The sequence below is a fragment of the Crassostrea angulata genome, chromosome 4 (genome assembly GCF_025612915.1).
Source record: "Crassostrea angulata isolate pt1a10 chromosome 4, ASM2561291v2, whole genome shotgun sequence".
Taxonomy (NCBI): domain Eukaryota; kingdom Metazoa; phylum Mollusca; class Bivalvia; order Ostreida; family Ostreidae; genus Magallana; species Magallana angulata.
The window spans coordinates 32,388,065-32,400,211 of NC_069114.1; the positions used below are offsets into that span (position 1 = coordinate 32,388,065).

Here is a 12,147-nt window from a genome sequence, read left to right on the forward strand (position 1 = left end):
AATTTTATTGAATTCAAAACGTTATGTGTTATAATTTAAAAGATAGAAATATCTTTTAGAATAAGATGAATTATTTTTAAAGATAAAGAGATTATTATTTTGAAATATGAGTGAAAAATTTTAATACATGGCTCTGGAAATATTTAGGGTCATTAGGCGCATTCATATTTGCTGGTTACCTCCTCATTAAAAGTGAGGTAGTGTATTCGCCCTTATGCTATTTGGGTCTGAAATTTAAATTCTCTATAGACTATTAAATTGATATAAGTTTATTCAAAATTCTTAATTTTAAAATTTCCAAAAAACTACAAAGCCTTTAGATAATAAATATGAATATCATTGTGTTTCTAAACAGTAAAGAAACAAACAAACAATACGAACCGAAATAAAAGGGACAAAAGATGGCGGCTGTAAAAGATGTGAAACCAACATCGCCTCATTTAATCGATGAATTAGAGGAGTCATTTCAGGTATATTATACTGAGCACGGTAAAGTTGTTTAACTTTGGGTACCATTAATTGGGTTCTTTTGCAACAAGTTGCTGATTTCTCTGTTTAAAATAAAATTGGGATAGATTTATAGTTTTCTGTCTTCCTCAGCTATATTCATCAGCATGATCAGTGTTCATACAGTGCGTAACGTAACTATATATATTTTGTGTCAAGGCCACATATCAGTTCAGCACATGCCTAATATATTTTAATTAGAAATGCCTGTACAGTTCAGACCGGAAAGTTCTGGACCACTGGATGGTATTTTTATGATTTTATTCACTATAGTCTGTCCCAAGTTATTGCTTCCATCACTTTTTGATGATTTTTGATAAAAATAAATCGCTGAAATGGAAAATATCCAAGATATCTTCATTGACAAATTATCCCTTTTCACACATAAAAGATTACAGGAATGAAAACAAATTTCTTACAGAGATTTATAATGGGAAATGTTTACATCTTTTCTCCATTCGAAAGTACTCGGGACACCTCACACAATTTTTCAATGTTATCATGCGGGCTTATTAATGGCTGATGCAATGCAAACTCCTTAGACTTTCTATTTTTGGGATGATGTGTATTGAAACCAGAAGCGGTATAGGGGGCTTTTCAGAACAGATAATCTGGACATTTTTCATATTAGTGGATGAACGTAGTTTGAGCACAAAGGTATTTATTATTATTAATATATCAAGCGAAAAGTGGTGAAAGCAAAAACTCAGGACAGAGTATAAGTGATTCACTTGTTGAAAACAAAACCGAGATCATTTTATCTTTAATAAAATGAGATTTTTTTATGCATCTTCTACAGTAATTAAAGTACTTTTTGTATTTGTTATTTCAGAACTGCATAGAAAGTTTAACCTCTCAAGAATATTTTAATGTGCAAGACTATGATGAAGTTAAGACAGGTAATGTTAACACTTGTGAAAACTTGAGGATGTGCTGAGACAGAGAAATTTTAGCCTCAAGGGGGATGCAGCCCTAGCTTTCAGTTGCTATCTCACATAATCCAAAATATTTCAGATCTGATATCTCTAAAGCCTCTTTAATGTAATTTCTCACTCACCAGACCTGCATGCTGGTATTAAAACAGAATTACATAAATAATATTATTTTGAATTTCACACCTCTAGGAAATTCTGTTCTGTTTCTTCTCTCTATTTGTGATATTTTTTAATCATTTTGAAAGAATATTGTCTGCTTTAAATTTCCTTTTGCACTTCCTGAAAATTTGCCAACGAAAAATAGTAATTTTATCATTTAATTGTTGCCTGCTCATACTTTTTTCCATCAGATGTCCAACAAACAAGAAATAAAATTGAATGCTATTGACCTACGCCCTTTTGGGCCGCGGCCGATACCAACCGCTCTGTCTGATGCCAGGGCCAAAATAAAAACAGCAGAGTGATATTCTATCTGTAGTAACGATTAACATTTGCATGTACCATTGTCACCTTTTATAATTCCATTTTTTAATTTCAGGGATGGAATTGAGTTTGCAGAAGTTCCTAGAACTTGCAAGGCAGACAGAGGCTTTCTTTCTGAAGAAACGTTTGATTCTTTCTAAGCAAAAGCCAGAACAATTTATCAAAGATGTAAGCATTTTTCTCTTGGAAGTTTATAATATGTACTTTAATAATTGGTTTGCATTGTGTGAGTTAATTAATCTGTTCACTTAGTTACCAATTTTTTTCTCTTTAAAACACCATTATCCATATATCATTACCAGTACTTTTCACCTACATGTGTACCCTACTTTGAAACTTTTATTGTGAGTCTTTAATTAATAAATGACAACTTGTCCTCATCTGTTATTTTTATTATTAAACCTTGCAGGAAACAGAGGACTTGCGGGCAGAGTTGGAGAGAAAGGATATCATGATAAAAAAGCACCAAGAACGACTACAAAAATGGCAGGCAATGTTAAATAGTGTAAACAAAGGATCCTTCTATTCCTCTCAAGCCCAGCAGCAAATGTCTGGGCCCTCAGGGGGGCAGCAGTATAACCCCCATGCTGTACCTCCGGGGCCCTACACAGGGAGTGGGGGGATGCCTGGCCAGACTCACATGGGGCTGTCTTCTTCGGCCATGTCAGGTGGACAATTCTCCCAGACCCTGCCTCAACAGTCCCCCCACATGATGATGTCACGACAAGGCCCCACCCCCCATCAGCAACAGCCTCCCCCATACAATACCCAGGGACCCTTACAGTACCTGGAACAAAGCATGTCTAATATTGGTCAGTCATTGTCAAGACCCTAATGCTGATCTTCTTGTGAATTTGTATTACTGTAATTACTTTTATATGTTGTACATATATATGATACGTTTATATTAAAAAAATCCTTTTGATGTCTAATTCTTTTCTATTTTTGGTGGATTTTTTTTCTAGTGAAATGCGTCTTCTGAATATTGATATCCATTTTGTTAATTTGATCTCTGATATTTTTTTCTGTATTTTTCAGTAATTAATGATAGCTCTACATGTTTCTTAAGTCTTAATAAATGATAAATATGATTGAACCAGCTTTTGAGGGTTGATTGGTTAAAATCCATGAGAAGGAAGATATTTCTCTGAATATATAGTACAGTAATTTTCGTTCAGGGTGGCAACAAAGTAATGATTCTTCAATTAAAGGCACTTGGTACTTTTTCCCCAAGAAAAATATGGTCATGAAGGTGATAAACTTAAGATATTTTGGTCATTTACAAGTAATTGGTGAAAAACAATTTTATAACAAGGCATACTGATATGAAAATTGCAGCCTACATTGCTTTAATACTATATGGTACATGTAGCTGAATTGTTGGGAGACTTTACTATTTCTTTCGTTATGGCTACTTCATCAAAGCCATTGTTCGTCAGTTCTACAGTGTAAGAACTTGTTGGAGTAAATTGTATGTTGCTGAGTGGAAAAAGTAACTGGAAAAGCGTAATAAAAAAATTGTCAAAAGTTTATTTAAAAGATAAATAAGATGATTATATTCATGCATATGAAATATAATCGACTAAAAGGCAATGGAGACAGTTTCTGTCCAGTTTCTAGATTCATTGTTGATCTTTGCACAAAAGCAATTTATTACATTATGAACTTCAGTATTAATTACACCGGTTATGAATATTTGAATACTGTAATGATTCTGGAAGAAGAATAATTGACATCCCAACTGCATTTTGAATCGTGTACTACTAAAAAATTATGAATGCTTTTCATGTGTATTTTGTTGAAATGGTGTAAGTGAAGAGTCAATGATTGTTCACACTGCCGCATGATGCATTTGAGCCTGTAGGGCTACAATCTTTCTTCCAGTATGATTATTTGGTCCATGTCTACTTTCGTTGGTTCTTCAGAATACAAAATTGAGTGAGAGAAGAAAATTTCCTTCACATTCTCGTTGCGTTCTTTTGCTAAGACCAGCCTTCGTTGTAAGGAGATTTCCGGGTTATTCACGAGAGTGTACGCGAGTAGCCACTTCCATTTGGCTTTTCGTCTCTTACGGTCCAACATTTCTTGTTTCTCATCTACGATCAAAGACACCGAATAGTTTTATTTACAAACATTATCATCATTCATGTTAAAAAAAAAAGATGAAAAAAAAATAACGCTTGATAAACAATTAAGAAGAAAAAACCAAATGGTTAACAGTGGTTAAGATTGGGTTCGGTTCAATAAATCAATACTTTTGATATTAGTACATGTATGCGACATTTGGTAAAAAATTTAACTTCGTTGCATTTTTTGTACAATCAAATCAACTTCTTAAAAGTTAGAACTAATCAAAGCATTAATTTTTAACATAAAATTTATTTTTATATGTATTGTATACGTATTCAAGTACGTGTCTTTGCATTTATAAACATGTGAATTATATTTCATAATCATCAAACTGTGCACATCTCACCCAAAGGAATAATATCACTGTTGTTGCTTTTCTTCCTTTTCAATGACGTAAGCGATTCCGCTTGTAAAATACTGATGAAAACCATAGCAACAGGATTGGTATGAGTACTCTCTACATGCATGAATCCACAATATGCATCGAAACCTGAAATTCGGTAAGCCAAAAAATAATAAATAAACAAATACATGAAATAAAAGAAAATAATCCTAGAAATAATAACAGTTTCAAATAGTAATTATGTAAGGAAATTGTTCGCAATAATATGTTTGATAAGCACAGCAACGCAAAATTCGGCTGAGAATTCTTTGACGGTTAAAAAATACTTTTAAGAAGAGTTACCGCAACTTACCGGGGTCCATTTGTTGGAATTTTCTAGGAAGGGTGCTGTGGTCCAGTCGAGGAAGGAATAAAGCTCCCAGGATGATGGATTTTATGATCCTCATCAAACAAGAAAATATTCCAATGAAAATGTTGTAAAAGAACATAAAGTATGTGAAGATGAAGAAGAGGCGCCTACAAAGATACAAAGACATACAAATTATTTACCTCAGTGGTTTTTCTTTATATAAATAGAACAATTCTAGATAAAATAGTATTAATTCTATAAATCTAAGACCGTGAGCAAGTCATACATGGAAGGTTTTTAAACATTGCTGTCACCCTAAAATAATTCGAAGAAGATGGCACACGACACGTTCCACAAACATCATTCTTATTTAGTATAAATAAATTCCAAACAATTATTTCTCATGTATATTTAATATGACTTATCCAGCTAATGGCGAATGGCTGTAACATGTAGATGTACATTGTTGTGTATAGATAACCATCACCTGTTATCCATGGCCAATATCTCGCCGTTTTCCTGTAGGAACAGAAACTTTGACAGCAAAAGTTGAACCATGTTTAACACCAAGGAAGTCAACAGAACGGGCCTGAAATGAAAATAGAGATTATTGCTTATATCTGTACCTTGATAATGATAGATATGTCCATAATTTTATATTTATCAAAACCTTAATAAAAGTCTCGTTTATTTCCAGTTTTTGATTTAAATTTTGATTAGCTACTAAATGTGTAAGAATGAATGTTAAAAGGAATTATATATTAGATGTTAATATCAAAGAAACATTATAACTAGGAAACAAGTAAACGAGTAAACATGTTATACAGGTATTTCCTATTAATATTTTTAAACGCGTTATTGACGGTCAAAGACTTTGACTATATAGCAGCGGGTAAGGTAAATGACTCAAAATAATCTGTTCACTTACCATAGCCTCATTATTTGTTCCAAAATGAAGTTATCTAGAATACCCCATAAAGTCACAACCGTTGCAATAGCAACGGAAAAAATCAACAGCAAAAGAAACTGGATGAAAAACCCTAAAAATAGTATACATCATTATACTTTAAAAATTACATTTAATCTACACATAAAGTATAATAGTGAGTCTTAATGTAATAAATGAAAATTGTCATCGAATAAAGGAAACTCTCTCAATGCACCTACCCCATCCAATATAGCCAACCTGGTACCCTGCATATCTCATGCTCCCAACCTTATAAACAAAAGATAGAAGACTGCATTAGCCTAAATCCACATACTAGATTAAAATATAAAAAGACATCATACAACTTATTTAAAAAGATTTCAACACAAATATAACATGCAAAAAGACAGAGAGAAGATTTTAATTTTTTTTTTTTTTGGCTATAACTTACTATACCATATTGTAAATACTTTATAACTCGCCAAATCAATAATACTCATAAGCGGATGTGAGGGAGGGAGGTCAGCCCCCCTGGAAGCATCAATAAACGTTATTTACATGGTAAAATTAGCGAAAATGCCCCTCGAACCTTAATAAGTACATCTCAAAATTTCGCTCTAATTCTTTTTAATACTCAACGCTATAAGGGAATTTTTGTAAGGACACTGACATGCAATGAACTTGATTTTCATGACTGAAGTATCTATAGAGATGAAAAGTTATTGCAACATGCATGAACTAAGAAGGTACATAATTACGATCAGGCTAGCGTTGGACTTCTCGGTCCTCGGTGTTAGATGCTTATTGTCTCCCTTGTACAGCGAAAGCAAATTTTCCCTAAAACATCAAAATTCAGTTTCATACAGATAAACAATTTTTTAAATCAGGCAACCTTTGTTTTCCCATGATAACATACCGGTATCAATTAAAAGTAGTTAATTGAGTAAACGACACCATGGTAATACAGATGCATGTTATAACAAATAAAGAAATACATTGATAAAACTATATTTTCCGATATCATATTAGAAAATACAAACCTGTACGAGGTCAAATAGTGAAGCAGAAAAACAGCATTGATGGCGAATGCAACCATTATCGAAGTAAAAAAACAACCTAAAAAAAATAATACTTTTAAATCGACAAATGGTGTTTATATAACTAGTTTTAGTTTAAATTCAACCAATGCATTTTTAAGGGAGTTGAGTTGGATATTTGGTACTGACATATACAAAAAAATAAAAATAAAGTAATGAATACCTCTGAAAGCTATAATGAAATAATATGACACGTAAATGCCCGTTCTGAGGTTTGTTACAGCAGGATCTTCTTCTGTTGTTATTTGCCGTCCAATAATATCGAGACTGGCGCTCAAACCCTTCTCTGCGTAATCGAATATTTGATAGAACACAATAAAAAGGAAAAATGTGACCTGGAATAAAAGAAACTCCGATGTACCAAAAGCATTGGAAATACTCAGACCGCAAATTAGGCTTTGTAAATAAGAAATAATCATTTTAATATAATTCTTTATCTTTGCGCAAATGTATTCAATTGAAATGTTTTACTGGAATTTAGCTTTGCTGGTGACTGCCTCACATAATAAATTTTAAAACCAAATTATCTTTCCTGATTCAATGCAGAAACTAACCTGATATAGCAAGATAAATCCAACAGCCATTACACTTATCATCCTGGCCGAATAACGGAAACCTTATTTTGATGAAAAAAATACTAGTAAGCAAAATAATATACACACCACATAGCCACATGTAATTTAATAAAAACACAATTTGAAATCTAATGTTGGAAAGTTCTTTGATATATATACACTCACATACATACACACCTTTTGTCCGTTTGTAGAAAATCTTTTCTGAAATGGATGTGAGCAAATGTGTAAGCTTTTCCTTTATTCCCTCCGGAGGTCTGAAGACGAAGATTAAACAAGTAAAATATTCTAGTTAAAAATTTTAAGCTTTATGAAAGAAGAAAACAATCATGCAAGTCGCCCACAGACAACATTTTAACAAATTTATTTCTTTTAAGAAATGGCACTAAACACTCTTACATATATTTTACAAGCAGTTTGAAATAGAAAATGACCAATACAAACAGATCATTATAGGTAAATAATTCAATTAACCTCTTGACATTGAGATAATAAACTGAATAAGGTTATTTTCGCTACTTTTTTTAAGGGGGGGGGGGGGGTTGCTCTTCTTTACTTCAGTCTTGCGAACGGTTTCGCCGTCTTGAATTAAAATTTTGAAAAATTCTAATTTTGGAAATACTCATTAAAAAACGTTAATCAGAAACATATGAATTTGCTCAGTCTTAAACAACGAGAGCGAAACGAGCGAAAATAAAACGGGGGCGAATATTTCCATTGTATACATGTATACAGTGTATGCGTGGGAAAATACAAAGCAGCGTGGACTTACGAGGGAGGGGGTGGCGGTCTCTGAATCAACTTTGTGACGTGGATCCCTTGATAGGACTTGCGAATGGATTCATACAGATCCTCGCTACTCTCAAAGTCAACTGCCAGTTTGGTTTTCCTTTTGGGTTTTGCAAGGGAGATAACGAATCTGACAGGAAGGCTGAAGCTGAGATAGAGGAAACATAACATTTCCGGAAGTACCCCAACAATTAGGACCAAGTAGGAAATCTATAACACGACGTAAAGGTTTCTGTTAGAAGTCTAGCAAAATGATGGCACCTGTCTCAGTTGATGTGTATTATGGAAAGTGTAATTTCCCATAGGAATACACAGGTAAGAACATGTTAAAAGCAATGATATTAACACTTGAAATTATCACCATGAAAGACTGCAATAGGGATATGCATGATAAACAAAATATATTTGCAAATTGAAAGCAATCCATCCGCAATATTTATATGAATTATTTAAGTCTGCATGCATCTATCACTTACATCCAGCTGTTGTTTACAAAAGGTGTTTGAAAAAAACTCAGCCGTAAAAACCCACGAGAATAGAGTTGCTACCAGATATCCAAGGGGACTTGCTGTGGTAATTCCGGCAAATAAAGGAAAGTACCCCAAGCCGTATATTAACATCGAGACTAGGGCAATAAACACTGAAATTGAAAGACCACAAATATTTCAGTAATTACATATGCGTTACTTTTTGTGAATATTATTTAAATGAAAATTCTGTTTCATAACAAAACATAAACTATTCCTTTTTATTTAAGAGTGTTGCCATCGACAAGTTTTTAAAACATGTATGAAACATGGATAAATATTATTGATCAACTGTCTGCAAGCTTAAACCTTTTAGGTATGTTGGTCCAATGTAGTTAAAAGCGTATTTCGAATCAAACACAATGTCAGAACAAAGTCGGGCTAATGTTCCAAATGCAGCTGCGTAGGAAAAACGATGGGACGTTTTAAGAATATCCATTGGACTGTAAAAAAAAATGACAATAACAAGAAAGTAAGATAAAAAGAAATTAAATATGAATTATTGAGAAATATTGAAATAAAATTTAATTAAATTACTGCTACATATTTTAAATGTTTTAATTGTAGAATAGAATACATACGATATGAGTCCTGGGCGCCCATTTAATACATGTAAAATTTTATTCGTTCGTCTGGTTGAAAATGCCAAAATCAATGTCGAAATGGCCTGAAAGTTAAAGAAAGTCTTATTCATGTTCATTTTTTCAAGGAGACAAAGTTTTGTTCTCTTCAACAGTAATAAGAGAGTATCAATAAAGAAAACTCCACTGAATTAATTCTTCGTCAACGGTATTCCGATCTTCATGGTTACGACAATTCTGAAATTCACTTATAATGGTTGTTAAAAGGGGTTAATTTTTGCAAACAATTCATACCATATTCCCAAAAATCAAGCCGGGGCTTTCTGGAGCGACAGTCTGAAGGGGATCTTTAATAAACTTGCCCCATTTTAATAAATTTGTATGAAAACCATTGGTTCTTATGTGGACACTGAGTTGATGAAAAACAACGAAAAAAGTAGAGGACTTACCGCTGGAATTAGCAAGAAGAGTCGAAACTCTTGATGTGGGAAAATCCTAGGACAAGCTTCTCTGAAAGGTGTTACATTTTACAATAACATGTTATTGATGATATAAAACTTATGTCAGCAAAAACGAGATTATAGTGCTAGTGGTTGCCATAATGTCGGACAGTCCGATTATATTGTCATGTACATGTATATATGCGTCATTACAAATGAAGAAGCGCTGAGTCAGCTGTCGTTTATCCTTTACGTTCACAGTGATTCTTATTATATGTTCATATCTCTCTCTTTTTTAAATATCACAAGTTTTAAGAAAGTTATTTTTGTGATTGAACATGTTATATGATGGTTTCTAGTTGGGTGTTTTTTTTACTGTGTCCAAAACGTGTTTGGAAAGTTCCCTTGCTTGAATTTGGTTTTACTTTTACAATGCTAGTAATTATATGAATGATATTGTAAAGATAACGACCAAAGTATGTCAAAGATGTGACGTATACTCACAGGGTCACCGTGTAAGTGAAAGTTGTATTGACCGGAAAATCCAGGTAATTTCTCAGGAGCTCTGCAATGGACGCCATGGTCCGGAGGAGAGAATTTCAAATCTTGAGGGGGGAAATGGCATAATTACACAACGTTCTTAAGAAGATTGAAATAGTCTTATAATGGTAACTTTTATCGATCCCGCTTAACCTTATTTGATTTGAATTTTCGCGCGCAATTAAGTTCATTATATTCATGGAAACGTAAACTTTCTCAGTTGTGCATTAGCATCACAGATCTACCATTAAAAAAATATCAGGAAAGTTTACATCATGGCCCAGGTTTCTGATTAAATCTCATTAATCAATGCATTTATCTAAAACTATGAGTTCCTCATCAATATTCTGTGTATCTACGCCATTGAAGATAATTGTTCAGATCTAATGATTTTGTTAAGCGTAGCCGACATTTAAAATGTGTGATCAGTGGGGTTATTATTAAGTTCAGGTTAGTCTTGGTAAAAGGGGGTCATAAGGTCATTGCGATTGCTTAAATGTGTTCATTTTGAATGGTTTCGGCTTGTATGACCTCTTTCAAGATTTTATTTATGTAAAGATAAACAGCAAATCGTTAGAAAGTCTCCTTATTTCCCATTTTTTGATAATATATACATAGAAATGCATTCATTAAAATCAATTAATGGCTCCATTGTTTCAAGACATTCAACAAAAGTTACATACCTTTCACGTTAATATTTCATTTACTAGTATTCCCCATCCCAACTTATAAGTGACTGTTCAACATTATTTTGACGATGAAAAGGTGTACCATCCCTGACTTTTGCAATCGTTGTCCGTGGGATTTAAATTCGTTCGATAAGCTTATGTGGAGCATTGCTCTGTTTAAACGTTTTTGTGTTTACCAGCCTGGCATGGAGTTAATCAATAGACAAGTAACCGGTTTATTTCTCATCATTGCGCAGACTGCATGGTCTGGAGGCGCCAAGGACCCAAGAAAGAATAGAATGCTTGAGTAGTCTTATGCCTTGTGTTGTAATTACGACCGCTGAATTAAAGATAACATCAACAAAACTTTTAATTTTTACTGAGTCGATGAACACAAGCTAAAAGAATTCAGGTGAACAAAGAGTTAATGACAAGTGGGGTACCAGAATGGCGCACATGCATAAAATTATGCTCTAGTATCCCTGTTTGAAACTATTTTCATTGTTGATAACAAAATACTAATAATGATTTCCTATAAAATACGTCGTTGAAAATCCCAAAAGAAAAAAGAAAAATTAAATCAGGTCAAAAGTATCTAATTTTCTTTAGGTAAGGATGTACATGTAGTGAGTGCATCAATTTCCAATTTTCCGCAAAAAAATATAACATCAAATTCTTGTAAGACCGTTTTCACTCAAATTTTAGTAGCCGCTATAATGAATTAATTAATATGGAGATAAATAAGATAAAAAGAAATATACCAATACTGATAAAGTGAGACTAGAATATGCAACGGAAGGCTATATTTGTTGTAAATCATCAAGGAAAATAAACATGCATAAAAGAAACTGTGTTATATACACTATGAGAACAAAATGTTATTTTCGTGCAATTATTGATTTATTTATCAAGAAACGTTTCATTCGAAAATGAATATTTACACCTATATAATCAAAAAACATAGAAATACAACTATACATGTTTCAAGTACGAACGACGAATAGGGCCATCAAAAAAAGAATTATTTTTATATCGTAATTACGAGAAAATATCTCGTTAATAGGAGTTAATTATCTCGTTATTACGAGAAAAGATCTTGTTAATAGGAGTTAATTATCTCGGTATTACGAGAAAAGATCTCGTTTATATTTAAACATATTTTTTGTGTGGTCCTTTTCGTCTTCCGTAATAAAGACATTTTAATGTCGTTGATTGTTACAAAATCATGCTTAACATTACAAATGTAATCCATTCC

At 32.9% G+C, this 12,147-nt stretch overlaps 2 protein-coding genes across 2 annotated transcripts; one reads left to right on the forward strand and one right to left on the reverse strand.

Annotated features, from left to right (window-relative positions):
- Positions 1 to 401: 401 nt before the first annotated feature.
- Positions 402 to 2,760, forward strand: LOC128182225 (mediator of RNA polymerase II transcription subunit 28-like). The gene is made up of 4 exons (XM_052850822.1): positions 402 to 470; positions 1,340 to 1,406; positions 1,981 to 2,093; positions 2,335 to 2,760. The coding sequence occupies exons 1-4, from the start codon at positions 402 to 404 to the stop codon at positions 2,758 to 2,760; spliced, it is 675 nt and encodes a 224-aa protein (XP_052706782.1).
- Positions 2,761 to 3,681: 921 nt separating this feature from the next.
- On the reverse strand, positions 3,682 to 11,080 carry LOC128181294 (receptor for retinol uptake stra6-like). The gene is made up of 18 exons (XM_052849648.1): positions 10,908 to 11,080; positions 10,189 to 10,289; positions 9,694 to 9,754; positions 9,245 to 9,330; positions 8,973 to 9,106; positions 8,613 to 8,776; positions 8,120 to 8,346; positions 7,525 to 7,604; positions 7,327 to 7,388; positions 6,936 to 7,107; positions 6,716 to 6,791; positions 6,434 to 6,512; positions 5,915 to 5,963; positions 5,676 to 5,787; positions 5,235 to 5,336; positions 4,751 to 4,914; positions 4,402 to 4,545; positions 3,682 to 4,021 (listed from the first exon to the last, which is right to left on the reverse strand). Exons 2-18 carry the CDS (start codon positions 10,263 to 10,265, stop codon positions 3,792 to 3,794), a joined length of 2,019 nt encoding a protein of 672 aa, XP_052705608.1. The 5' UTR covers positions 10,266 to 10,289; positions 10,908 to 11,080; the 3' UTR covers positions 3,682 to 3,791.
- Positions 11,081 to 12,147: the final 1,067 nt, after the last annotated feature.